At 41.6% G+C, this 26,688-nt stretch overlaps 1 protein-coding gene across 3 annotated transcripts in view; it reads right to left on the bottom strand.

Annotated features, from left to right (window-relative positions):
• Positions 1-745: 745 nt before the first annotated feature.
• The window catches only part of sorl1 (sortilin-related receptor, L(DLR class) A repeats containing), a 221,278-nt gene continuing 195,335 nt past the window's right edge, over positions 746-26,688 (bottom strand). For 2 of the 3 annotated variants that reach the window (XM_070894543.1, XM_070894545.1), the window contains 7 exons: positions 26,398-26,517; positions 25,234-25,398; positions 24,349-24,523; positions 19,436-19,542; positions 13,037-13,229; positions 10,246-10,458; positions 746-6,030 (listed from right to left, as the gene is read on the bottom strand). In XM_070894543.1, coding sequence (XP_070750644.1) covers positions 5,963-6,030; positions 10,246-10,458; positions 13,037-13,229; positions 19,436-19,542; positions 24,349-24,523; positions 25,234-25,398; positions 26,398-26,517 — 1,041 coding nt within the window. In that variant the 3' untranslated portion in view covers positions 746-5,962. The remainder of the gene's footprint in view (positions 6,031-10,245; positions 10,459-13,036; positions 13,230-19,435; positions 19,543-24,348; positions 24,524-25,233; positions 25,399-26,397; positions 26,518-26,688) is intronic. The other variant, XM_070894544.1, reaches the window with a different exon arrangement.

The following is a 26,688-nucleotide window of genomic DNA, read 5'->3' as shown; positions in this document are numbered from 1 at the left end:
AATGCAGAGCCAATTGGACTCTAACAGTGCACTCAAACTTGCACAGTATAGCAAAGGATAATTTATGCTGTTTGAATTAAAGCTACAGGAAGGCCATTAAAGCAAACAGCATAAATGGGATCAATTGGGTACATTTCTGGAGAAAGAGGGGATTAAAGGATATGTAATAGGGAGATGGTGGAATTGCGATCAAGAGTTTCTCTTCCAATCTAAATCAGTATCAATGTAATTAGGAGCCAATTCACTCATCTTTAATGCACATTCTTGAATTGGATACATGCAGTATCACCATGCGTGTGGAGCTCTTTGATATAAAACCTTGGTCAACTTGGAGGCTGTGGAAGAGGGAAAAGGTACCCACTCCCAATTGTGAGCCGGAGCTGAAAATTGCCCCCATCCGGACACCGAGTGAACAGACTGAGCTACGATCTTGTACGTTTTCACTCCCCCAAAGATGCTTAAATAGCCGACTGATGCTCACCACCTCGAGCCACACATGACAAACGGTTGCTGCACAATCGGCAACAGGACTGCCGACATTAAACAAACGAGCGGGAGTTTATTCTTTCAAGCGAGAAGGGGAGAAAATGTTAGGGAGGGTGGCTGAAATTGCAGAGGGACAGTGGAGAGAAAGAATGCAGTTGGGTAGGAAACTAAAACAGCAAGGCATACAGGATAACTAAGGGCAGGGGCAGTGAGCAACAGCCTATTACAATACCTGTGACTGAACACTGTTAAAATTGTAAGACTCCTAAAATTCTTGACCCAAGTGAAATTTATTAAGTGAAAAAAATCCACATTTAAAGCACATGGCGCCCCTTCCGAAAGTGTACAGCAATAGATGATTAAAGAATTAAAGGTTTGTTATACAATTTGTCCAATATTCTATTAGTGCAAAGTCTCTCAGTACAACAGCCTGAAAATCAAAAACACAATGTGAAAAAAAATCAGAACCGGACATCTTTAGTACCGCTAATTTTGATGATTTCTGGCACAGCTATGCTTAATTCAAGGTTTGTTTTGTTGCATTTTTTTTTTTACATTGAACATAATGCTAGACACAAGACTCGTGTAGTCGTTATATACAGCGGTACCCTCCACAGCCCCATGCAAACACTCTACTCTGTGCTTTCATTGATCTCTGAACACTACCAAACATAAAAATAGATCCACAGCAATATTTCCCAAAAATTTACATTTCTTTTTAAAAACATATTTTCCATTTATACAAAACACCCCCTTGTTGTACACTGTGCATTGTACAATCTGCAACTTTGGAATTTGATATGCATTTTCTTTCTCTACAAGTTGAAGCAATTGATTTTTTTTTTTAAATTAAGCAAAAAGATGACACTAAAACCACTCGAGTCCTGGTGGCTGGCTGGTGATGAAGTGGAGCACGTGTATTCATATATGCGATTCGAGGTTTGGGGTGGAGGGTGGAGGGGAAGGAAGAGTTATTGAAGGCTGATGCACAAAAATACAGACACTTAACTTTTACTCAGTAAGGCAGATGTGGCAGAATGATTTAAAGGCTTTTAAGCATTTTCTTTTTAAAAAAAACTCCAGTTTTAAGGCAAGAAATTAAATGAAAACATAGGAAAATTAAAAAATGTAGTACCATATGTTTAAAAACAAGCAGCCCTGCTGGAATTTTCCCTCCTATGCACCCAGCAGCAAAACAGTACATTCATGTGACTTAAATAAAATGCAAAAATTACAGATCAATAAAAAAAGGCTCCATTTCATAGTGACTACAACACAGGACTACTAAACACTACCACACACTGAAGCTACACTAACATAAGACAGCGGGTTGCCAACAATCATGTGATGGGTTTTCCAGCTAGGGATGATAAAGTAGGGAGGAAACACGATTACAAAAACAGCATTTTCTTTTTCCTTCAAAACATGCACATTTGACAAAATTCCACACAAGTTCTGATCAAGTTCAACATAATCAAGACAGTATGGATGTGAACAAGGCTCTGAGTTCGTGCGACCCAAAGCATACACTTTGACCCCCATTTTTTTTTGGAAAAAAAATTGGTTTGAAAAAAGACCTTCTGAGCAATTCAGCTATTTGTTTGTACAGACAAAGCCCTCTCGTTTTAGCAAAATTATAGTTAGAACCCTTGCTAAGCAGGTCTTTTACACTTAGCAGCATAAACACTCACCGTTGCAATGCAGGCTGATGCTCCATTTCTAACATTCCTAGGAGCTATTAATATCTCACTTAAAGGGAAAAGAATCTGGTGAAGTAGTAGAGCCCTGTGTATAAAAGATCAACTTATAAATTTAAACAGAGTTTGACAAAGGGGGATTGCATTTACACAATGCATGTAATCTTGAATCATCTGCCATCTTACTTAAAAGCAAGTTTTGTATGTGCATTACTCAACCTGTCTTTCGGACCAAGCTGCAGTAATGAAACATCCCTCTATCTGCAATGCATGTCAATGTTTTCTTAATAAAGGTGGTTCTTTACCTCTTTTTTTCTGCTTTGAACCGTCGGCCATACAGTAAACTTTATTTAGGAGAGTGCAGGCATGATGCGGGGTTTCAGAGGTTATTCTTGAGAAATAAAGTACCGGGGACTCAACGTACAGTGGAAATGAGAGTCACTAATTAGACCCATTCCTATTAATTACATGATACTTTCAAAAGAAATCAATTGCAATTATCTGGCTAATCCTCGACTTTTCCTATGACATTTATTTTTGCAACTTCTCCAGAATAGAATTTGAACATGAGCTGTGAAATTATAGAAACATATATAGCGAATTATATGTAGTATAGATACGAAGAGATTCGGAGTGAAATGATCTACAGAAGATCTGGGCAATCCAAGTTTTTCTGCAAGAACATGATTCAGAACAGCCGTCAATACAAATACTATTCCAACCTGGGGAAATAGCTGCATATCCTTCACACACACTACAATTGTGAGGGAATAAGTTGGAAGATTCTGCAGTTTGGTTTAAGATCAGATATTTTGCCTCAGTCTAATACAGAAAGCCAATTACAATTTGGGTGGAAAAGGTGAGGCATGTAGATCTGGCAGAGAACTGCAGCCACCTAGTGCACAGGAAATTTTCATGCAAACTTATTTTTGCATTTGACCTTTTACTAAAAAGTCACAAACGTTCCCTTGTCCTTTACAACAGAGGTAGCAGGATAAGCAGCGAAAAACCAAATTAAAGCCATGTGAAATTTTGCGACGTTTGCTCTCGTGAATATTTGGCCCAGCGGAGGGAATATTACCAACTTGCAGTGCGTGTTGGGTACTTGGGTAAGATTTGGGGAACTAGAGCCTTCTGCACATCCTTTACCAACACGAAGAACAAACAATTACACCTTCATTAATATGTTGAAAACATGATCGGAAAAAGATGCAGAATTGGCAACTGCCAACAGCCTTGTAGTGGATTCGACACTGAAGCTGCAATCTGTTTCTGATGGCCGAACTACCACCACACCTCAGCAATATGAACTCTAAGCTACTAATCCAAACTCAATCTTTTGGTCCCAAAAATCTCCATTTAAACATGTATCATCACAGTACCGCCTCCAACATTAAGAGCTATGGACAATTAAAACCAGTTCTTCTACAACTAACCTCTATCTGTATGCTAAGTTCAAAAATATAACCCATTGAAATTACCAAATCTCCCTGCAGCAAAGTTTCTTTAAAAAAAAATGAATTATTTTGTCCCTTCTTTTTGTAATGGAAGTTAAAAGGCGTAAATTTCAAAAGATGCAGTTTATGCAAGTTCCTTCATTTATTCCAGCCGCAAGGATGAACGCAGTTGTAATTTACGGCTATAGTCCAGGGGTCCAAGTGAACTATAAGTGCGTTTGCGTAGCATTGCTGAGGGTGGGATGGCTAATTTTCAGAGATGGGGCAGGGGGAATAGGTAGATGCTGAAAATGTGAAAGAAAAACAGTAAACACTGGAAACACACAGCAGGTTAGTCAGCATCGGAAAGTGAAAAGGCAGGGTAATGTTTTTGGTGTGCATTAGATTCTCTCCCGATAAAATGCTAACATCTCTCTTTTAGGTGCTGCCTGCTGTGCATATTTTACAGTCCATTTTCGTGCAATTCACCTCATCCTATTAATGCTTCTCATTAAAATAAAAGGCTGCATTTCAAGTGCCCTGCTGGGAAACTCTTCCTATAACTAATGCATTAAAAAAAAATCCAATTGAATTCAGAAAGCACAATTATTGCTAGTCTTTGAGACTGAAGGGAATTTTATAAAGGACAGCTCTATTTCAGTCATTAGTCAAAGTGAATTGCAAGACCAGCAAGATAATTCTGCTCATACACAAGATTTTGGGCTGCCAGGAATTCCAGCTTGTAACTATGCCCTGGTGAAAGGGGCACATTGAGGCCTAATGCCAACCAAAGGAGTTGCTGTTCCACGACCATCAATTAGCAAGCTCTTCAGACAACCACGTCTAGCAAGAGATTGGCAGCTATGGCGTTTTGTGGCTGAAGTGAGATTCTGGAAAGGCAATACGAGATTCAGGAAAACAAAACACATCTCGGCTAATGTTTTTAAGAACGCATGCAGCCAGATGGTTTAAAAAAAAAATAAAACAGGAGGTAAAGAATTTGGGAATATTAAAACTTTAAAAAAAAACTAAATTATAGGATTAGATTTTTTGGCACTTTTCCTTCGGACTGAAGACATCAGGAGTACATGCAGAGCGAGTCACACAAGGTAAATCTATAGGCTGGGTTTTTAGGACTATAGCCCTCCTTTGGAAAAAAAAACTTTGCAGTGACGAAGTGGTACGTTCATTCGTTCAGCAACTTTCTAGCAATTGGCAAAAGAACCAGAGAGGAGAGGAGAATATTTTTTTTTACGCAGCAAGTTTTTATGATCTGGAACGCGCTTCCTGAAAGGGCAGTGGAAGGAAATTCAATTGTAACTTTCAAAGGGGAATTGGATAAATACTTAAAGGGGAAACATTACAGGGCTCTGGAGCTAATGGGATCGCTCTTTCAAAGAGCCGGCATAGGCACGATGGACCGAACTGCCTTCTTCTGTATCATTCTATGATTCTATGCCAGTTTCAACCAAGCATGCAACCCGAGGTTATTGTGAAACTGTACCTTGTTGGGATATGCAAAAAGCATATTGAAGTCACAGTAATTCAACCATGGAATCCATTCAAATTCCAATTGTAGGCAAAATGAGGTATATTAAAGTGGTTGATATTTGCTACTTTTTGTGTGTTAAAACAAAATTTGTTAATTATATTGCAATTTGCCAAAACTCACATTATTTTAAATTTATTTGATCAATTGGATATGTTAAAATGGTGATATCATACAAACTTCACACAAGAGTGAAAATCTTAAATGCACTGCCCAATTGAAGTATTCAACTTGAGGAGAAGATTTTAGTTACACAATGGGTTAGATTTTCCCTGCTGGTATTTAAAAACAATATTCTAATTTTACAGTAAGACCATTTAGCAAATTCAATTGGCTTGGTATTAGTATAAATTTAGTGTTAAAATCTGTGTCTTTTTACCAATAATCCTATAGTTTTTAAACATGATTTTTTTAATAAAAACATTTTTTGTCTTGGAAAATCTGATTTGAACGAGAGGTTAAGCTTTCGACAGATAATGCAGTTTATTGACCATCAGAAAGAGGAATTGCAGCTGGAACATCCACCAAGCCAATAACCTGAAAATTAATTGGTGCTTGAAGATGGAGAACACAAGCACAGCTGTGCAAAAGCCTACAGTCAGGGACCAGGACTGTACCGTATAACCAGGTATCACAGCACATTGCAATAAAGTCTACATTTTGGTCCATATAAAAATAATGTATTGCAACTCAGAAAAGTGCATTTTTTTTTTTTTTTTTTTTTAAGGGTTTTTTTCTTCCTGCTGCTGAGACTTCTGAAGAATTCTTGCACTGCTTGGCTTGCAGCAAGGTCCTCATGCAATCACCATCGGTACGTCATCTGAAAAACCATTAATCAAGGGTGCATCTTCATCATCATCGCCTAAAAAAGGGAAAGAAAGTGAACATCAACAGTCCAGTGAGTGAAAAACAATCTATAAGAAATGAAAACATTCACTCCTCCCCAAGCGTTTAGCTCTTGAGTACAGAAGTGCCAATGTAGCGTCTAGATTAAAGGCCCCATTTTCAAACTACTACTAGTGTCAGCTGTGGCTCAGTGGGTAGCCGACTCGCCTCAGAGTCAGAAGGTTATGGGTTCAAGACCCACTCCAGGGACTCGAGCACAAAAAACAAAACTAGGATGACACTCCAGTGCAGTGCTGAAGGAGTGCTGCACTGTCGGAGGTGCCGTCTTTCGAATGAGACGTTAAACCGAGACCCCGTCTGCTCTTCAAGTGGATGTAAAAGATCCCATGGCACTATTTCGAAGAAGAGCAGGGGAGTTATCCCCGGTGTCCTGACCAATATTTATCCCTCAATCAACATAACCAAAAAAAAAACAGATTATCTGGTCATTATCACATTGCTGTCTGTGGGAGCTTGCGGTGCGCAAATTGGCTGCCGCGTTTCCTACATTACAACAGTGACTACACTCCAAAAGTATTTCATTTGCTGCAAATCACCTTGAGACGTCCGGTGATCGTGAAAGGCGCTATTTAAATCCAGGTCTTTTCTTTTACTAGCACGAATGCAACCAGTTTTTGCATCATTCTGTAAATATTTTGTACACAATGGAGGGGAAGTTACCCAATCTCAATTAATGGCTCTGGCAGAATTGGGCTGGGCAGGGGAGTGAACGTGGCAGAAAGCCAGGGAGATAAGCTGAAACCACCAGGTTGTTTCCATTTATGAGCAACTCCGTATTCTGCCATCTTTAGGGCAGCAACATTGGTAACTTGTTTTGGAAAAAAAACTGCTGTTGCTTCTGGGGCCTTGAACAGAGAAAGATGTGACAGTTTTCCACTAAAATAGCCAGGTAGCAATTAGTTCACCCACTCAACTGGAATTTGCAAGTTAATTATGGACGAGGAAGGCCATTTGGCACATCTTAATTCAATCCCCCAGACAGATCCCAATGTACCCCCATTGGAGCAGCAATTGTTTCTTAAACTGATTCCAGGGTATTTGCATCCACCACTCTATCTGGATGTCCATGCCACACGTCAATCACTCTATCAAGTAGAATTTCTTGACTTCAGTCCTAAAATTATCTTTTATTGGTTTGAACCTGTGTCCCTTTGTTCTACTCCCACATTTAATTAAAAATAATGCTCAGTGTTAACTTTCTCTCCATCCTTGACAATCTTAAATCATCTCAAACACTTTTCTAGCCTGAAAAACCAAAGTCTCCAGTTTTTCCCCATCACAAACACTTCGGATTAATCTCTTGGCTATTCTCTGTACTGCCTCCAGCACCTCAAGATCTCTTGTTTTTTGGCAACAAGAAATGCACAGTACTCAAGGTGCTATGAAGTTTGATCACTACATCCTCTGATCTTATATAATTTATATAAATTAGAAATAGCAGTGATTCCAACTCTGAGCCCTGGGCTCCCCATATACTACACCTCCTACTCTGACATAACTCCTCGAGTGAGTAGTATATTTTTTCCTATGCTTCAGCCAGTCTCTTATCCATTACCAGGGATTAATCTGAAACCCACAGACTTGAGTTTAATAGTCTTTCGGATCTATAGAGAGTGCCTTTTGGAAGTTGCGTTACACCATTTATAAGGCTTTCACAGCCCACAGGCTGGTTCTCCCTCAGAGGTCAGGACCTTCCTTTCCTGAATCCATAGCTTTAATTCAACAATGGAGCAGCTGAACTCGAGTATTTTTTCCCCAATAGGTTTTTGCAACAGTTGGTATATTACCTGGTTCAGTGTTACTATTAGTGAGTTGAAACAGTCTGGGTTTGCAGAATCCATCAGAGACAGAGCACACATTTCGTCAGCTTAAAAAAAATAATTCCCAGGATGTGGGCGTCGCTGGCAAGGACAGCATTTATTACCCATCCCCAATTGCCCTCGGGAAGGTGATGTAGAGTCGCCATTTTAGGGGCAGTTAAGAGTCAACAATCTGCTATCTTTACTTGGCCTGGAGTTACAAAAGGCCAGATCAGGTAAGGACGGCAGATTTCCTTCGCTAAAGGACATTAGTGAACCAGATGGTTTTTTACGATAATCGGGTAATGTCATGGTCAACATTACTGATACTAGCTTTTTAAAAAATTCCCGATTTATTTAATTAACTGAATTTAAATTCCCCAGCTGCCGTGGTGGTATTTGAACTCATGATCATTAGTCCAGGCCCCTGGATTTCTAGTCCAGTAACATAACCACTATGCTAATGTACTCTCAATCAATCCTACCATTTGATCCCCCCCCTCCACTCATTATAGTGCCTTGCGACATATTTTCTACATTTAAGGCATTATAAAAAATTCTCGTTGAAATGATCGTTGTTGCAGGAAGTTCAAGGGTTCTGACTGTAAGGGTGACAATACTCTGTGGAATAAACTCACCTAACATAATATTTAATTAGTACTTCTGCTACCTTTACTTGGAGAGAGGTCAGAGATGGTCTGAACAAACTTGCATTTATATCGCACCTCCTTAGCACGCCCCAAAGCACTTCATAGCCAATGAAGTATTTTGGAAGTGTAGTCACTGCTGTAATGTGGGCAAACATGACAGTCAACTTTCACATAGCAAGATCCCATTTAAGAAATGAGGTAAGTGACCAGATAATCTGTCCTTAATGGCATCAGTTGAAGGATAAATGTTGGCCAGAACACTGGGAGAACTCCCTTGCTCTTCTTCCAATCTCCTCGTGCAATCTTTAAATGCCCATCTCATTTTAACATCACATTCAAAAATACCTCTGACAGTGCAGTACTTGCTCAGCAATACAGTAAAGTGCCAGCCTTGATCATGTGAAGCCTCTCGAGCGGGGCTTCAGCCCACAGCCTTTGAACTCCGAGCCAAAAGTGCTACGACTGAACCAAGGCTGATGCAGAAAAAAAAACAATTTCCTATAATTTCTTTTACATCCTCAAGATGTCCCAAACCAGTGCTTTGAGATAAATGTTCAGCTGATCTCAATTTGCACTGGCTAAGTGTTTTAAAATGTTCATTTCACCATTACAAAATATTAATAATGGCATAAATGTATCATCATAATGGAGGAAAATTCCATCGGTGACGACTTCTTAAAAGTGAGCCCTACGTGTATGGTTAGAGGAGATGAACTTGTGCTCACTGCGCGACCCCCTAATAAGCTGAGGAGAGGGATTCAATCATCCAGTTTGGAGGAACTTTGGTAAATGGTTTCAGTTCCTGAGGTGCTGACTCAGCATCGAAGTGTGGAGTGCTTACAGATGCACCCTCATCAAACACACCGCTTTCAAAAAACAACCCAAGAGACAAGATGAAGTAACATTTTGAGGTGATGCCCATCCTACAAACTGGTAAGCGAAACACATTCAGTGAGCGTTCACTTTGAAACAGAAACCCAGCAACAGGTGAAGGGACAGCACTTGTGACATTGAGTTCAGATTTGAAGATATGACCTGCACCTCACTTGAGCAGCATACTGCAGCATGATGGTCTGTGCCAGGATTACCGATACAGCGCGATCCTATTTTCAGGATGACATCAAGAAAAGGCCAAATATCTTTTCCACAAGAGCAGGGAAGAAAATCTGAGGGCAAGAGTGTTGCTCTGCTCTTAAAATCTCATTCTAGTCAATGGAGAAGAGGCAGGTACAAGTTAAGGGACTTGGCCCCTCAGTCGGGAGAAGATAAATGGCGCAGGAGAGGGAAATCTTAAAAATCAAGAGGAAATAAAATTTAACAAAAAAATGTATTTAAAATGCACATGCTATTTGCAACTGAATTATTGCCAATGTATAGATTCCCCAAAAACACTGCAGTGAACTGGGAGAAATGGGGAACTATTTAAGCAACAGAATAGAACACCAACATTCTATTTTGAAAAGAAGTATTACAAACATCAGGCTGTGGTCTTCCATTTGAAGTGGAGGTGCCATAGCCACAAATTTGAGGTTTGGATGTATTCTTAACAGCAATACAATGCTTTGTAATTTACAGTGAGCACTGGTAACAGATTACTAAAGTAAAATATGCAAGGGTGTGAATTTGGTGGCATTTCACCTCAATGGCTGAAGGGATAGGTATGCAAAGCTGCAACAAGGCTGGTTCCATGCATGCAATATTTTTAACAGAGAAAATCCTTACCCAGCTCGTCGCCTGAAGAAAACACAGCTGATCCTAATCGGGAATTATAGTGACTGTTGGCAAATGCAGTGAAGCTGTTCTGGAGTCTCCGATGTCGAACGTACAACACAACGAAGCCAATGCCCAATATCACAAGTAGCAGAAACATTACTGGCACCACTATAGCTGCGACATCTGTAGACTTGGAACTTTTGGAAGCTGATGAATCTGCTGCTGGGAATGGAGAGAGACAAACAAACCAGAATTTAGCGAGCTTTTTTTTCCAATCTAGTGATTCACAGAGAACTTCAAATATGCATTATTTTTATCCCATCAACACATTAGCGTCAAAAATAAGGAATACAAGTAAAACAGAAAACCCTGCAAATGTACAACAGGACTGTCACCAGCTGAAAATGAAATTAAGTTAACACCGAGTGGGACCTGACATCGAAACTGCCATTCTAAAGGCCGAACACCAAAGATGTGCACCTCTCGTTTACCTCTGTACTGCCTGACCAGTTCCAGTATTTATTTCAGATTTCCTGCATTTAAGCTTTTGTTTTATAATCCTAATAAAACCAACATTTTATTAAGTTTATGCAGACTACAACTGCCGAGAAGTCTTTAACTCTTCAACTGTGTCCTCTTGGAAAAACTCAAGTGTTTCCCAGGTGCTGTTTTCCAATGATATAGTATTCTTGCCCGAGGCTACAGTACAATCAGACTTTGGAAATGTATTTATTTTTCTAGGTCTGTGTACAGTCAGCATTTTAAGTTTATAAATCGCAAGGAATGAAAATTGTGAATGAGAAACACAAGTGATTACCAGAGGCTCAGCCACAGGCATCATGTAGACATAGTCACGAAATCTTGTGGCTTGACAATTCAATTTGCTGGCTCAATATACTATTAACCAGCTCATTTTAATCACACCAAGGTCTTTAAGGGGTACCTTTTGTTCAAAGTACTTCCCCATTTTGTCAAGAGAAATATCATGCTTCATATGCATTGCTTGAAGTTCCTATAAAAGTTTAAATTTCTCGAGTTGTGCAGAGACTCTCGAGCCAGCACTCTGTCCCACTGAACGATGGCAAGATGAGGGGCGCCCCAGAGCGGCACCAGCGTAAATAATGGGGTAACTTTGCATTAACCCAAGGACCGCTCCAACATCACCCTGTGGAAATCGTGCAACCAGCCCCAACCTTGCATCCCCACGGGCCAGAGCTACATTTCCACTGCTTTCAATGCAGCCACGTCTCTCCCACCCACCTACTCAATGTCAGAGAGAGGCTCAACAGCTAGGGAGACCCAAGGCAAGAAGCTCCATGCAGATCAAAAAAACCTGACATTTCTACCAAAAGAAAATTCCAGTGGCTATATTATTTTAAGAACGATCAGTGTACTATATAATCAGTAAACTTCACCCGAGACGCACTCAGTAGCACTGTTGTCCTCAATGGAGAGCACTGACCAATAAAAATTAGCTTTAGACTATTACGTCCTGCTTCGATGCAGCGTAGATTTTTAGAGAGGCAGCAAATGACAAGTGTCAATAAATAAATGTACAAAAATGAAATTAATGCTGTAATGTAGAAATGGAAGAGTATCCCAGATAATAAGTGGAATCTGTGGTTCCATCTTTAAGCAATTTTGTAGAAACGAGTCCATCTATATGTAATGGATCCGTACGCTACATCAAAATCATGCAGCAGCAGCAAGATTTTACTGAACCTGATTGAAGTTAGAACAAGTAATGCATTCCACATCTACGTATGGAGGCACTTCACACTTAATTCTTAACAGGTTTGAGGTGTCCATTTGCGTCAGCAGCTCAGTGAATATATGTCAACTGTGACAAAGGTAAATTCAAAATATTCAAAGTAACAAGTGGTGGTGGGGATGGTGGGGGGGGCGAGGCTGATGCTTTGATAGATTTAAAACAAATCATTCAGATAGTCACCCAAAAGTAACTAGGAACAAAACCAGTGAGGAAAGTAGCTGAGTAAAACTTTTGTAACTACCTTAAAATTAGATCTAAATTTCTTGAAGCCTAAACTAAAATGAAAGTAACTTTTAAGATAGAGAGAGCAGACCAAAAGTAAAACCGCTGCTCGGGTTAAAACACTAATCCACAGCTTTGGGCACAGGTGCTGGAAACTGAAAACGCTAAGTTACTGTTCAAGGCCCAGTTTATTGTTTCTCAGAATTTCTCATGTTCTTGTGAGTGGAGAGATGTGAAACATTTTTAAAAAAACATAAATTGAATAAAATTCTAAAAAAAAGTGACTGGAACGGTAATAGGGAAAGTGAAAACTAAATCTGATCCCTGCTCCTCCCCCAAGACTAAAGCTATCATTTTGGATCAAAGGGCAATAAAGTACTAAAACTCAGGCCAGGCTTCTTCCATTGACTACACATCATAGGATAGTACAGCACAGAAGGAGGCCATTTGGCCCATCGAGTCTGCGTCGCCAAAGATTGAAAAGCAAAAGGTCCAGAGAAGAGACTAAAAATAAAATAATTTCTTGGACTAAAACATTTATTTTTAAGAATAAAATAATACTCCGATGTTCATGTTATGTCTCATGTATTAGTGCAATTTATGCATCGATTTGCAGTTGAAGTAAAAGTTCTATACAGGAACACACTTTGGTACAATGATAAAGCCAATTCTGCAGGCCATATACTTAGCTGGGTGTAGGAAAGCCAAGCATTGTTTTAACTGCACATCAGACCCTGCTCTACAGCCTTGGTTCAATGCTGCCTTCTTGCGTACAGTGCATCAGTTATCAAACTTTCATGACCTCACCATTTCCAAGTTCATCGTACAGCAGGGAAGTGGGTTCACCACAGATCTGCCCATTGTACAAGCATCTGGCTCGCACTGTGAACGTGTAGTTGTGGCCAAACTTCAGATCGGAAATCTTGAAGATGTTTTCCGTTGTATTCCCAAGACATACCGTCGTGTTGGTCACATGATCAAACATGTGGATCTCATAACCCTGAGGTCAAACAAAGGACAAAGTATTAGGTTTTGCTGTTTTCTCTCCATTTCTCGGTGCCATCCTCTAATATATTCTGCAGCTCACAAGGCAATGGGTCAAAACGTTTTGCCTCCATCTCCCTCCCCAAGGGCACAGATCTTTATATGTAAGCCACACACAAAGCAGAAGTGAAGGCCTCTGCAAAATTCCGCAACAACCAAAAATATTAGACACAAACAGAAGAACTGCTGCAGCTGCAATGAAGTGACTTGGGATGCAAGACCAACAACTTCACATTCCTGGGTAGGTGAGATGCAGAACAAAAAGGCGCTTTTCTAAATCCCATACAGCACACCTGCCCCGATCACAGGCAAGCAGAGTTGCAGCAGTCACATTGTGCAAGACTCAAACACCTTCAGCCAGATACTTCATCCATTGAGTGCACTTTTGTGATGTGATTCCATCCTTATTAATATTGTTATCGTGAAAGAGAGAGATAGAGAGATATTAATATACACACCGCTCTTCCATGTACATACATATATACACACACACACACATATACATAATATATGTATATATCTACTTACATGATTTAGGTTGCAATCATGTGAGTGAAGTATAAAGTGAGCATCTTAGTGTCATAGGCCCCAAGTTTCGTGCTGTGGCGAAAACGGCGCACCTCTGAGCTGGGCGCCAGTTTTTCGCGCCGAAAACTGCGCCTAAAAAAAAATCCGATATTCTCGAGCTCCTTGGAGCTCGATGTCTGCTTGGCGCGGCGCGCTCTTCGCAGCAGGGGGCGGAGCCTAACAGTCGCGCCGATTTTCTAAGCAGCAGGGGGCGGGTACAATTTAAATTAGCCTTCGTGGTGCCGGCAACCCTGCGCATGCGCGCTGGAGCGTGCGCGCAGTCTCACACAAACATTGGCACTCGGCCATTTTTTAAAATACTGCAGAAAAAGTGAAGATTTGTTTCTTGGACCCCTGCAAAGGCTTGTAATTTAATTTTTTTTGATATTTCTGTGTGTGAGGGAGTGCTTTTAGCAGCACTGCTGAATAAATCACCTGCTGAAATCAGTGAGTTCAGCTTTTCACTGCTAGACTTGCAGAACCGGTGCTGCATTGGTGCATGCAAATTAAGGACTGTGTGTTTGGAGAAATAAGAGTGCCAATTTAACTTTGCAATAATACATGGTGTTGACAATGCAGCACCCATTCTGCAAATTTAAATATAAAACTGTCGATGTGGCTGCCTCTCCCTGTCCAAATGGCCTCAGTCCCCCTCACAGCTCGAAGGCTGCTGCTGTATCTTCGGCTGCCGGCCAGCCACTGACGCCGCTGATATCCTATGGCCGAATGACCTCACGTCCGTCCGCTGCTGAGTCTTTGGCTGCCGGCCAGCCACTGACGCCGCCCCTAAAGCGTGGCCGAATGGCCTCAAGAACCTTAATGAGCTGCGTGTGTCCTGCGTTGATTCTTCGGCTGCCGGCCAGCCACTGATGCCGCTGCTATCTCATGGCCGAATGGCCTCGGGTCCATCCGGTGCTGCTTTTTCGCGGCCAGCCACAAAGAGAATGAAGGCCTGCCTCAAGCACTGCAGCTCAGCTCGAAGCTTACTGCCGCTGCCATCGAGACACTGACGCCACACCGCTGCCCGTCTCCAACATGAAAGGCCTGCCTGAAGCACTTTCACACAGGTAGGAACATGGTTTACTTAATCTTTTCTTTGCTTATAAATTTTTATTCAGGTTGGATTTATTTGTATAATATTTGTATAAGTATAACTAAGGATTGATTGTAGAATTTAATGACTTCCCTTCGCCCCCCCACCTCGTTCCCTACACCTAATTTGTAACCTACGCCTGATTTTCTAAAGTGTAGACAAGGTTTTTTCGAGCGTACAAAAATCTTCACTTACTCCATTCTAAGTTAGTTTGGAGTAAGTTTTCACTCACGAAACTTTGAAATCAGGCGTAAGTGGCCGAACACGCCCCCTTTTGAAAAAAAAATTCTGTTCCAAAGTGAAACTGTTCTACCTGACTAGAACTGGAGCAAACTAAATGTGGAGAATTCCGATTTCTAAGATAATCCGTTCTACACTAGTTGCTCCTAAAAATCAGGAGCAAATCATGTGGAAACTTGGGGCCATAGTGGCGAGCCTATAGATATGCAGGCCGGATCTGGGCTGGTACAGGTACCAGTTTTGCAGCAATGCCCAACAGATCTAGTGCTGGACATTCCAGGATGCAGTAGAATGGAAAATCTGGGATTGGTCACACAGATCCATTTCAATAAATGAGTGTCAACAATCCCTGTGCAGTTACAGCCAAGAGATTTTCAATCTGTAAATTAAGTGCCCAGATATTGTTTCAGTTACTTTGGGGAAACACACTCGCCAAATTGGGAACTGGCAAAATCCAAAAGTGAATCAAATCGAGAAGCCGGCAGTTTTGTCTCAGAGTTCCCAGCAGCCTCCTAGAGTAATCCTGAGTTTGAGAGACACGGACTTATTTTAAACGCACTTCTTTCTTATTTTCTCGCACCCCACCCCAACCAAAGAAATCTTGGGTAAATTTATCAGCAACTGAAAAACAGATGATTCATAAATCTCTCCACTGTTCTCATGCCAGATGACCAGCAGTCATCAGGGGGAGGAGTGGTGCATTACTCAATTAGCTGTTGTACACTTTTCACATTTATTCACTGCTGAAGCATGAATGGAAGCAGGGAGATGCAATCCTTCAGAACACCATCTATTTTAGAAACTCATTAAATCTTCCAAAATAAAACGTATCCCGACTGACCTCATGGGAGCTGTAAACCAGAAACACTTCCTCACAAAGCTTTTATTTACTCATCCAGCATATTACGGTTTATAAAAGAGTAATTAAGTGTGCTGAATTCCACTCAATCATCATAAAGATGAAATGCCCTCTGGAGAATGGTTATTCTGCAACACGGATGCAAGAGTCTGACTCATCCTATATGTAACTCACTGATACATGCCGAGCTGTTAACACTGGGGAAATGTTGGGAGTGAAATTTATGGGCGGAAGTGAGACAGATCACAGGCCAATTTAATCAGATGAAGTGCCATTTATTTTAAAGAGCGAGATATGTCAAAGTGTGATGTTTGTAAACACAAATGAATATCATTTCAAATGAGTGAGACTTTACAGGTCAGGATATAGAAACATAGAAAATAGGTACAGGAGTAGGCCATTCCAGCCTGCACCACCATTCAATATGATCATGGCTGATCATGCAACTTCAGTACCCCATTCCTGCTTTCTCTCCATACCCCTTGATCCCTTTAGCCATAAGGGCCACATCTAACTCCCTCTTAAATATATCTAACGAACTGGCCTCAACAACTTTGTGGTAGAGAATTCCACAGGTTCACAATTCTGAGTGAGAAAGTTTCTCCTCATCTCGGTCCTAAATGGCTTACCCCTTATCCTCAAGACTGTGGCCCCTGGTTCTGGACTTCCCCAACATCGGGAACATTCTTCCTGCCTCTAACCTGTCTAATCCCATCAGAATTTTATATGTTTCTATGAGATCCCCTCTCATTCTTCTAAATTGCAGTGAATATAAGCCTAGTTGATTCAGTCTCTCCTCATACGTCAGTCCTGCCATCCAGGGAATTAGTCTGGTGAACGTTTGTTACACTCCCTCAATAGCAATCTATGATTGCTGCTCGATTGGAAAATATTGGCAACACTTGCAGATTAAATGAAAATACCAGCGACCAGTAAGTTAGAAAAACACAAAAGATAACTGAATACTACATCTTTGAAAAAGGCTTCAGACTCCAGTGCAGTATCATTCACTCACTGAAAATTCCTTATTGCAGCATTAAGCTTTGGCTTCTGTACTCGTATATTTGAGGTCTGATTTCAGGATTCTACTGATGCAAAAAAAAGCCACAAGGAGCAGACTAATTGAGAAATATAAACAAGTGGGAGTTTGAATAAGTGCAAAAAAATACTCCAATCCTTAAGAACCATGGAGACATTTGTGAACTATGTTTAGGACACAAAAGTACAGTTTTTAAAAAGATTATTTATATATCAAGCACAACAGGTCTTTCCCCAACACATCATTCTTTCACCCCCATCCTGTTTAAAATTCCAAATCCCCCTCAGCCCACATGATTTGCACATTTCACAGAATCATGCAGCATAGAGGGCGGCCATTCAGCCTCTCTGAAAGAGCTTTCCACTCAGTCCCATTCCCTTGCTCTTCCCCCCAATAGCCTTTAAATAATTCATTTTTTCAAATATTTAACCACTTTCTGCACTGTTTTTGGTAAGACATCTCTCCTGTCCCAAAACATATTCATTAAACACTACTCTAGTTTCTGTCCTTCAACCAACTTTCCATCCATGCTGTCACCATGCTTATCACAATATGCTGTAAAACAGTGTCAGCTGTGGCTCAGTGCGTAGCACATTTGCCTGAGTCAGAAGGTTGTGGGTTCAAATTCAACTCCTGGGACTTGAGCATATAAATTTAGGCGGACACTCCAGTGCAGTGCTGAGGAAGTGCTGCACTGTCAGAGATGCAGTCTTTTGGACGGGATGTTAAATCGAGGCCCTATCTGCCCTCTCAGGTGGACGTAAAAGATCCCATGGCACTATTTCGAAGAGGAGCAGGGGAGTTATTCCCGGTGCCCGGCTAATATTTATCCCTCAATCAACATAAAATTAACAGTTTATCTGCTCATTATCACATTGTTTGTGGGAGCTTGCTGTACGCAAATTGGCTGCTGCATTTCCCACATTACAGCAGTGACTACATTCCAAAAGTACTTCATTGGCTGTAAAGCACTTGGAGGTCGTGAAAGGCACTATATAAATGTAAGTTTTTCTTTCTTTAAATCTAACGAACAAGCCTCTTACTGGACACCTTATTAAATGCCTTTTGAAAATACATAAATACAGCATTCATTGCATTTCCTTTGTCTATAAATTTATTTCCTCGAAGAATTCAATTAAATTTGACAGGCATAATTTACAAATCCATTCACTGTCCTTAAATGATCAGTTACTCAATTTATTCCTTTCTTCCCGAGCTGAGGTGTAGCATCGGCAAGTCTTTTTCCAAGTATGTTTGAAATTCAATGGCAAAGGAGGACAGGCACACAATCTGCAAACTGTCCTTTGATAATGTCAGTTTGTTTATTAGCAGATGTGAGAAGTAGCCCAGGGCAACCACTTATCGGAATTTTCCCTTCTCCGTGGGAAAGTGCCTGACATTGGCTTGTCACCTTCCCCCAGCTACACAGTCAGCATCAGGAAGCCAAGGTGTTAAAGCACCCTGGAACCCAACCTGCTGCTCCGCAGCGATAGAACACAGGTCTACCGCAGAATTCTTCAGCATACGAGATTTGCAGTGCTCCCATTGGGGTGGAGCGGAGTTGTGGCCAGATGTTTCCTCAGAGAGAGGAAGAAAGGGCCATTAACTCGATGTTCTAGCAACCTCCTAGCGGCTGGCGTCAGAGTAGCTGGGGCTTACAAGCTGTTGGCAAGAGTTGAAGCATTTTAACTGTCCAATAACATGGTGAAACAACAGCTTACAGAAACTAGGATATTTCTCGTTGTTAGGTTGCAATCTAGGGAGCAGAGTAGAAAACAGTGAAGCTATTTTATTGGAGCAAATGTGCATTGTGCAATAATCAGGTATGAGAAAACACCCTTCAGCTCATCCAAATATATTTCAAGTAGGTCCTGGATAGCCAGGGGACAATGGAGATTTTCCATTCAATTCTTATGGGCTGAATGTTAACCAAGGTCCCAGAGGGTAGAGGGAAAGCTCACTGCACCACTCGCTCTCTCAAGTTACACTGCAGTGTAAATTTAATGGGGTGGGGTAGGGTTCCTCCTAGACTTTTAGTCAGACAACAGCTGAGCAAAAATGCATGTGGTAATGGTGCATGACAATATTCACTGTAGTGGAACATCCCTAAGAACAATATTTGCTATCCATTCTTGGGAAATTCAATCGCATGTGTTAAGCCAAATCAATTTACGTGTAAAAGTCCAAAAGCATTTTGTAAACATTTTATTTTTTTAAAAAGCAAACTGGAAAAAATTTGAAGTTTTTTACTATTTTAACTGAACATATTTGGCTTATTTTTCCGGACAGTTTAATGCTGAAATTAAGAATTGAGTCAGCTCAAAATAAATAGCTGTAATTTTTTTGGTGGTATTTTGCACTTACCCTGCTGTCATTAAAGCTCCGTTCTTTCAATTTGAGGCTTTTCCAAAACAACAGGATGTGGTCCTTCTCTGGTAAGATTTTCAGTGACTCTGGTGCTGACAGAGGAACTGCCACAAGAGAACATAAAATGAAAATATGGACACAATGAGTTATTCAAGCTATCAAAATACCAGAATACCACCAGCTGCCTCCTGCAACCCTCCTAACAGACAGAGCTCATTGTTCAGCACATTCCAGATACATTCTTCACAGCATGTCTGGCCCCTGAGCAATGATCTTGGTCAACTTCTTTGGGTCATTGTCACCATTCCTGTGGCAGATAAACACGGAGAACATTCAGCTATGTAACTGTTGCAGAGCCTGAACATTGGCACCAACTCTCTGGGATCAGTATGGTAGAAGGTGGTTAGCGTTTTAGCCCGTTTCTGCAGGCGTACATGAAAAGTAATTGACACTCCGAACATTGAGATGCGCTTGGTTATGTTCAAAACATACAAGGAAAGGTCCTGTGAAATTTGTGGAAAACTTTAGAATTTCCAATGGTGTTGATCAGGATTTGGAATTGAAGCCAAACAAAGCAGGATTGCTTGGGGTATGCCTTTCAATAAAACTAATTTGTTTAGAAATTAGATCTCATTTTGATTATATACTCAGACTATTTGGAAGCTATCAAAAAGTTGATTTGGGAGCACTGAGAAGGTATTCAATTTAAAACTGCAGAGATGGCATGATATTGCATCATCATAGGCAGTCCCTCGAGATCGAAGAAGACTTACTTCCACTCTAAAAGTGAGTTCTCAGGTGGCTGAACAGTCCAATACGGGAATTACAGTCTCTGTCACAGGTGGGACAGACAGTCGTTTATTTAATTTATTGCCTCTCTTACTGGACACATGCCCACAGAGAGGAAGGAAAAATAAGACTGCAAACCGCCAAGACTATTCATGTCATTTTCAAGCATCAATCCATGATAAGCATCAACAGAGAAGAGATTACCAGGGCTAAAATAGGACAAGAAAAAGTATTTGGCACGACAAAACATCGTTTTAATTGGGATGTGTAAAAATGCAGATCACTACCCAAGCACCACAGTAAAAACACTATCCATCTCCGTGCTACGCTCAGTTGAAGATATAAAATGCTAGTTTCCCCTCTGTTGTGGAGTTTGAAGAAACATTCTTCCATAAGAAAGCAGGAGTCGGCCCCTCGATCCTGCTCCGCCATTCAATAAGATCATGGCTTATCTGATCTTGGCCTCATCTCTATTTCACTGCCCACTCCCCATAACCCTTCACTTCCTCATTATTCAAAAATCTGACTGTCTATCTCCACCTTAAATATATTCAATGACTCAGCCTCCACAAATCTCTCGGGTAGAGAATTCCAAAGATTCACGACCCTCAAAAGAAATTTCTCATTTTCGTTTTAAATGGAAGACCCTTTATTCTTAAATTATGCTCCCTAGTTCTAGATTCCCCCACGAGGGGAAACATCCTCTCTGTATCTACCCTGTTGAGCCCCCTCAGAATCTTATACGTTTCAATAAGATCACCTCTCATTCTTCTAAACTCCAATGAGTATAGGCCCAACCTGCTCAAGCTTTATTCATAAGACAACCCCTTCATCTCAGGAATCAACCTCGTGATCCTTCTTGGAACTGCCTCCAATGCAAGTATATCCCTCCTTAAATAAGTAGACCAAAACTGTACACAGTTCCAATACCCAATCTTTGGCTACATGAGGTGGTGAATCATCTGTTCCCTGAACTCTATGAATGTTGCTCTAAAATCAGCTGTTAAAGTCTGCCGGAGTGTGTTTAGCTAAGACACTCTGCTTTTTGTTCCATCGCTCTCGGAAAGCCCTTGGGCTCCAATCAGCACTCACTATAGCAAGGCTGCTGAGGTCAGGAATTTAGCAGACAAGAGACTGAACCTGCCCCCATCACTGAAGTCGCTGTGCATTACTGCGACAGCATGCTGTATACAAGTTGTATTTAAACATGGAACTCTGCTGATTTCTGACTTGCTATTTCACAAGAAAGTGAACAGCAAAGAGCTGCCAGGAACATCCAAAAGACTGTATGTAGTGCTATGTGGGCACAGCTTGTAACAGTGTTATGCTAGAATAGAACTCAAATGAACTCTTGTAGCTGAAGTAAGTATATATTCATCTTAGTTGCATTCAGTCACAACTGTAGCATTGAGTTTCCACAACTAGGTGCCACCAGGCTATATTAATACTGGACTTTGGGGCCCTTATAAAACATGCAACATCCAGTGTTCTATCAACTTGCCATCTGCTAGCTTAGCCCAGTTCGTAGACCTCTGAATCAGAGGTGTGTGCGTACAAGTTCTACTCCTTGACCTGAGCATATGGACGAGGCTCATCACTACAGTACAGTGTTGCACCGTCTGATGTGCTGTCCTTTGGAATAGGTCTCAGCTGCCTGTGCTGATCGCTCGGGTGGATGGTAAGGATCTTATGGCACTATTCGAGCAGAGCTCTCTCCCAGTGTCCTGGACAACATTCCTCCCTCAGCCAGCAGTATCACAGACAGGTTAACTGGTCATCACTGCTGGTGAGAGCTTGCGCAAACATAGAAACATAGGAAATAGGTGCAGGAGTAGGCCATTCGGCCCTTCGAGCCTGCACCGCCATTCAATAAGATCATGGCTTGATCATTCCCTCAGTACCCCTTTCCTGCTTTCTCTCCATACCCCTTGATCTCTTTAGCCGTAAGGGCCATTTCTAACTCCCTCTTGAATATATCCAATGCACTGGCATCAACAACTCTCAGCGGCAGGGAAGTCCACAGGTTAATAACTCTGAGTGAAGAAGTTTCTCCTCATCTCAGTCCTAAATGGCCTACCCCTTATCCTAAGACTATGTCCCCTGGTTCTGGACTTTCCCAACATCGGGAACATTCTTCCCGGATCTAACCTGTGCAGTCCCGTCAGAATCTTATACGTTTCTATGAGATCCCCTCTCATCCTTCTAAACTCCAGTGAATAAAGGCCCAGTTGATCCAGTCTCTCCTCATATGACAGTCCCGCCATCCCTGGAATCAGTCTGGTGAATCTTCGCTGCACTCCCTCAATAGTAAGAATGTCCTTCCTCAGATTAGGAGACCAAAACTCAATACAATATTCCAGGTGAGGCCTCACCAAGGCCCTGTACAACTGCAGTAAGACCTCCCTGCTCCTATACTCAAATCCCCTAGTTATGAAGGCCAACATACCATTTTTGCCTTCTTCACCGCCTGCTGTACCTGTATGCCAACTTTCAGTGACTGATGAACCATGACACCCAGGTCTCGTTGCACCTCCCCTTTTCCTAATCTGCCGCCATCCAGATAATATTCTGCCTTCATGTTTTGCCCCCAAAATGGATAACCTCATATTTATCCACATTATACTGTATCTGCCATGTATTTGCCCACTCACTTAACCTGTCCAAGTCACCCTGCAGCCTCTTAGCGTCCTACTCACAGCTCACACCGCCACCCAGTTTAGTGTCAACCACAAACTTGGAGATATTACACTCAGTTCCTTCATCCAAATCATTAATGTATATTGTAAATAGCTGGGGTCCCAGCACTGAGCCCTGCGGCACTCCACTAGTCACTGCCTGCCATTCTGAAAAGGACCCGTTTATCCCGACTCTCTGCTTCCTGTCTGCCAACCAGTTCTCAATCCATGTCAGTACATTACACCCAATACCACGCGCTTTGATTTTGCACACCAATCTCTTGTGCGGGACCTTGTCAAAAGCCTTTTGAAAGTCCAAATACACCACATCCACTGGTTCTCCCTTGCCCACTCTGCTAGTTAGATCCTCAAAAAATTCCAGAAGATTCGTCAAGCATGATTTCCCTTTCATAAATCCATGCTGACTTGGACCGATCCTGTCACTGCTTTCCAAATGCGCTGCTATTTCATCCTTAAATGATTGATTCCAACATTTTCCCCACTACTGATGTCAGGCTAACCGGTCTATAATTCCTCGTTTTCTCTCTCCCTCCTTTTTTAAAAAGTGATGTTACATTAACTACCCTCCAGTCCATAGGAACCGATCCAGAGTCGATAGACTGTTGGAAAATGATCACCAATGCATCCACTATTTCTAGGGCCACTTCTTTAAGTACTCTGGGATGCAGACGATCAGGTCCCGGGATTTATCGGCCATCAATCCCATCAATTTCCCCAACACAATTTCCCACCTAATAAGGATATCCTTCAGTTCCTCCTTCTCACTAGACCTACTGTCCCCCAGTACAATCGGAAGGTTATGTGTGTCTTCCTTCGTGAACACAGAATCAAAGTACTTGTTCAATTAGTCTGCCATTTCTTTGTTCCCCATTATAAATTCACCTGAATCCGACTGCAAGGGACCCAACATTTGTCTTCACTAATCTTTTTCTCTTCACATATTTATAGAAGCTTTCGGAGTCAGTTTTTACGTTCCCTGCAAGCTTCCTCTCGTACTCTTTTCCCCCTCTTAATTAAACTCTTAGTCTTCCTCTGTTGAATTCTAAATTTCTCCCAGTCCTCAAGTTTGTTGCTTTTTCTAGCCAAATTAGATGCCTCTTCCTTGGCTTTAACACTATCCTTAATTTCTCTTGTTAGCCATGGTTGAGCCACCTTCCCTGTTTTATTTTTGCTCCAGACAGGGATGTACAAAGAAAGTCCCAAGCTTGTCTATGTAATAGGGACTACACTTCAAAGTAATTCATTGTACGTACTCATTTGAGACACTTCGGAAACACAAGGTACTGGCTGTATAAATGGAAGTCTCTCTCAACTTTGCTCCAAACTTCACTAGTTGTAGCTAGGATGTCTGATTTTGTACAGAAACTGTGCATCATCTTTCCTCAAAACATTTTCAGTCACCCGAGATCTTACAATTTGCCTCACCTGTGTTTAGAGATACACTTGCTTCTTTGCTCATGTTAAGCAGTCTGATAACTACACTGTACTTTCCACCTGGTTCCAGCTGCTTCACTATATATTCCACTGTGTTATTCTTGGAGGCCACTTTGTAATGTCTCTCAATTTTACGGATGGAATCTTTTACAAAAACTGCATAGGTCTGGGGAAACAAAACAAATCCGATTAGTGAACAGCACATTCCGATTCAGTTATTATAAGCAGTAAGAAACTATTTGGTTAAAAACACCCAGAAGAGTTAATCACAAGTGTATAAAGAGACTCAGTTTCCAGGGCTAGTTATCCAGATGGCACTTACAGCAGCACAGCATGAAGGCAACTCCTGTTCTAGGGCAGAGGTAGCCTGCTGGCAGGGGTGACTGCATTTGGAGACAGGAACCACTCACTCCCTCAGGCACCATCAAAATGCCTCTATTAATAGTATGCCATTTTTTAATAAATATCTACTTTACTATGCAAAATACAACATGCTCAATTACCTTCTGCAGGCCAGAAGTAGTTTAGCACACAAATTCAGCCGACGATTTCCGTGCTTTTTAAAATACATTTAAACTTTAAATTATAACCAAGGCATGCACTTGATCTGTTTTTTTTTAAGAAAAGAATATCTTTAAGGATCTTAATTATGTGAAGATAACTGCTGGAATGTGCCAATAAAGCTGTATTTAAAATTGAGACACCTGAAGATATATTGGACAGCAAACATGGAATCCCTGTGTCCTTTTTACCCACCCAGGCTTTCGATGAAGCCAAAGGTTTCTTTGTGGAAAGGCCATAGTCCACAGATGAGCATAATGTACATTAAAGCCTCTTCATTCTCCCAACAAGGGCCAACTGTGTGCAGGTACTCACTAAAGTTTCATTTGGCAGATCGTACGGAGGTTGCCACTTCAGTACAGCGAATGTCTTGTCCTCCCTCACCATGTGCAAGTGGCGAGGTGGCAGCCGGTTATCAGGAATCATCTTCACAGCTATATACTCAGAGGGAGGTCCTAAATATGGGACTACAACACGAACCTAAAAGGAAATTAAAAAAAACAAACATTGATGCCAGTCAAAGCCATCCATCTCAAACTTTTTACACTGCATACACAATTGGGATCAGTGTCTCTGCATAAAACTAATCATCAGGGCAGTTTAACAAACTAGAAAACCCAGTGCCAGTTAGTGCTGTTTAACCTATTCTAGCAGTAACTGCGCAATTCACACCTTGAGTGCACTGATTAAACTGTGGCTGAGAAACACGGTGGCGGGTGCCCGCATCTCCGTCCAAGCATCCAATATGGGCAGGTGGTGCGGACGCCATATTAGTAAAGACTTCCAGAGCTCGCATCAGAAATGGGCATTGGGCCCACTGCATGTGCAAATGGGGGTGCCCAACGCTTGTGTGAGGCAGTCTTTGCAAACTTTGTTTGTGATGTATGGCGCATATTGCAGTCAATGTGCTCGGTGTTCTTGGGGCCGGGCACTCTCGGTTGGGGGGGGGGGGGGGGGGAGGGGGTTGGCGTGGCTGGGAGGAGCTCTCAAGAGGGCAGCAGAGCGCGCTCTCAGTGGGGGGGGGGGGGGGCGGGGGGCTGGGTAGCAGATCGCTGGAGACTACCTCCAGAAAGGTGGGGATTCAATTTTCTTTGTACAATAGTGCTCCTTCCGGCTCAGATTAAATTTGTGGTCTACTGCCAATCACTGCACGCACCCCACACCCCCGGACTTTAAATAACCTCCAGGGACCAGTGAGCTGCCTCTGTGGCCGCGACTGGTGCCTGCAGATCACTAGTATTCAGAAAATGAGGCCCGCGAACCATTTTCCCGTGGTCTTGCTCCAGCCTCATTAGGCATGCACAGTGCGTTTACCACAATAGCTAATCGGTCTCACAAATTCAGGTAATTAAAATAATTCAATCCAAATTCAAAGGTCACAAGAGAAACATAGTAGAGGTTGATTTAGAATTCTAAAACCAAGAGCCCATTTTATCAGATTTCGTAACATGGACCCAAGTGCAAGAAAAAAACATCTACCAAGAACAGATACTGCTCGTCGCTGTCTACAGTCACTGTCAGGTTGTTAATGGATGATGTGACATTTTTGGGATTCCAGTACAGCTCCAAGAATGATGTAGCAAAGAAAACTCCGAAAACCTGTTAAGGAAAGAAGATGGTTACTCCAGAGATAATTCTGGGCAATTGTAATATTCTAATGAATCCGAGACTTACTGAAAAGCTGCATCGGCACAAGGACAGCAAAATTTTAAAAGCCATCTTAAGTACTGGTAGCAATTCTAATTACACCCTTTACTAAAATAACAAAGC

This window comes from Pristiophorus japonicus, chromosome 11 (genome assembly GCF_044704955.1).
Source record: "Pristiophorus japonicus isolate sPriJap1 chromosome 11, sPriJap1.hap1, whole genome shotgun sequence".
Taxonomy (NCBI): Eukaryota; Metazoa; Chordata; class Chondrichthyes; family Pristiophoridae; genus Pristiophorus; species Pristiophorus japonicus.
The sequence above is the reverse complement of the archived record's forward strand: the minus strand, read 5'-3'. Positions and strand labels throughout refer to the sequence as shown.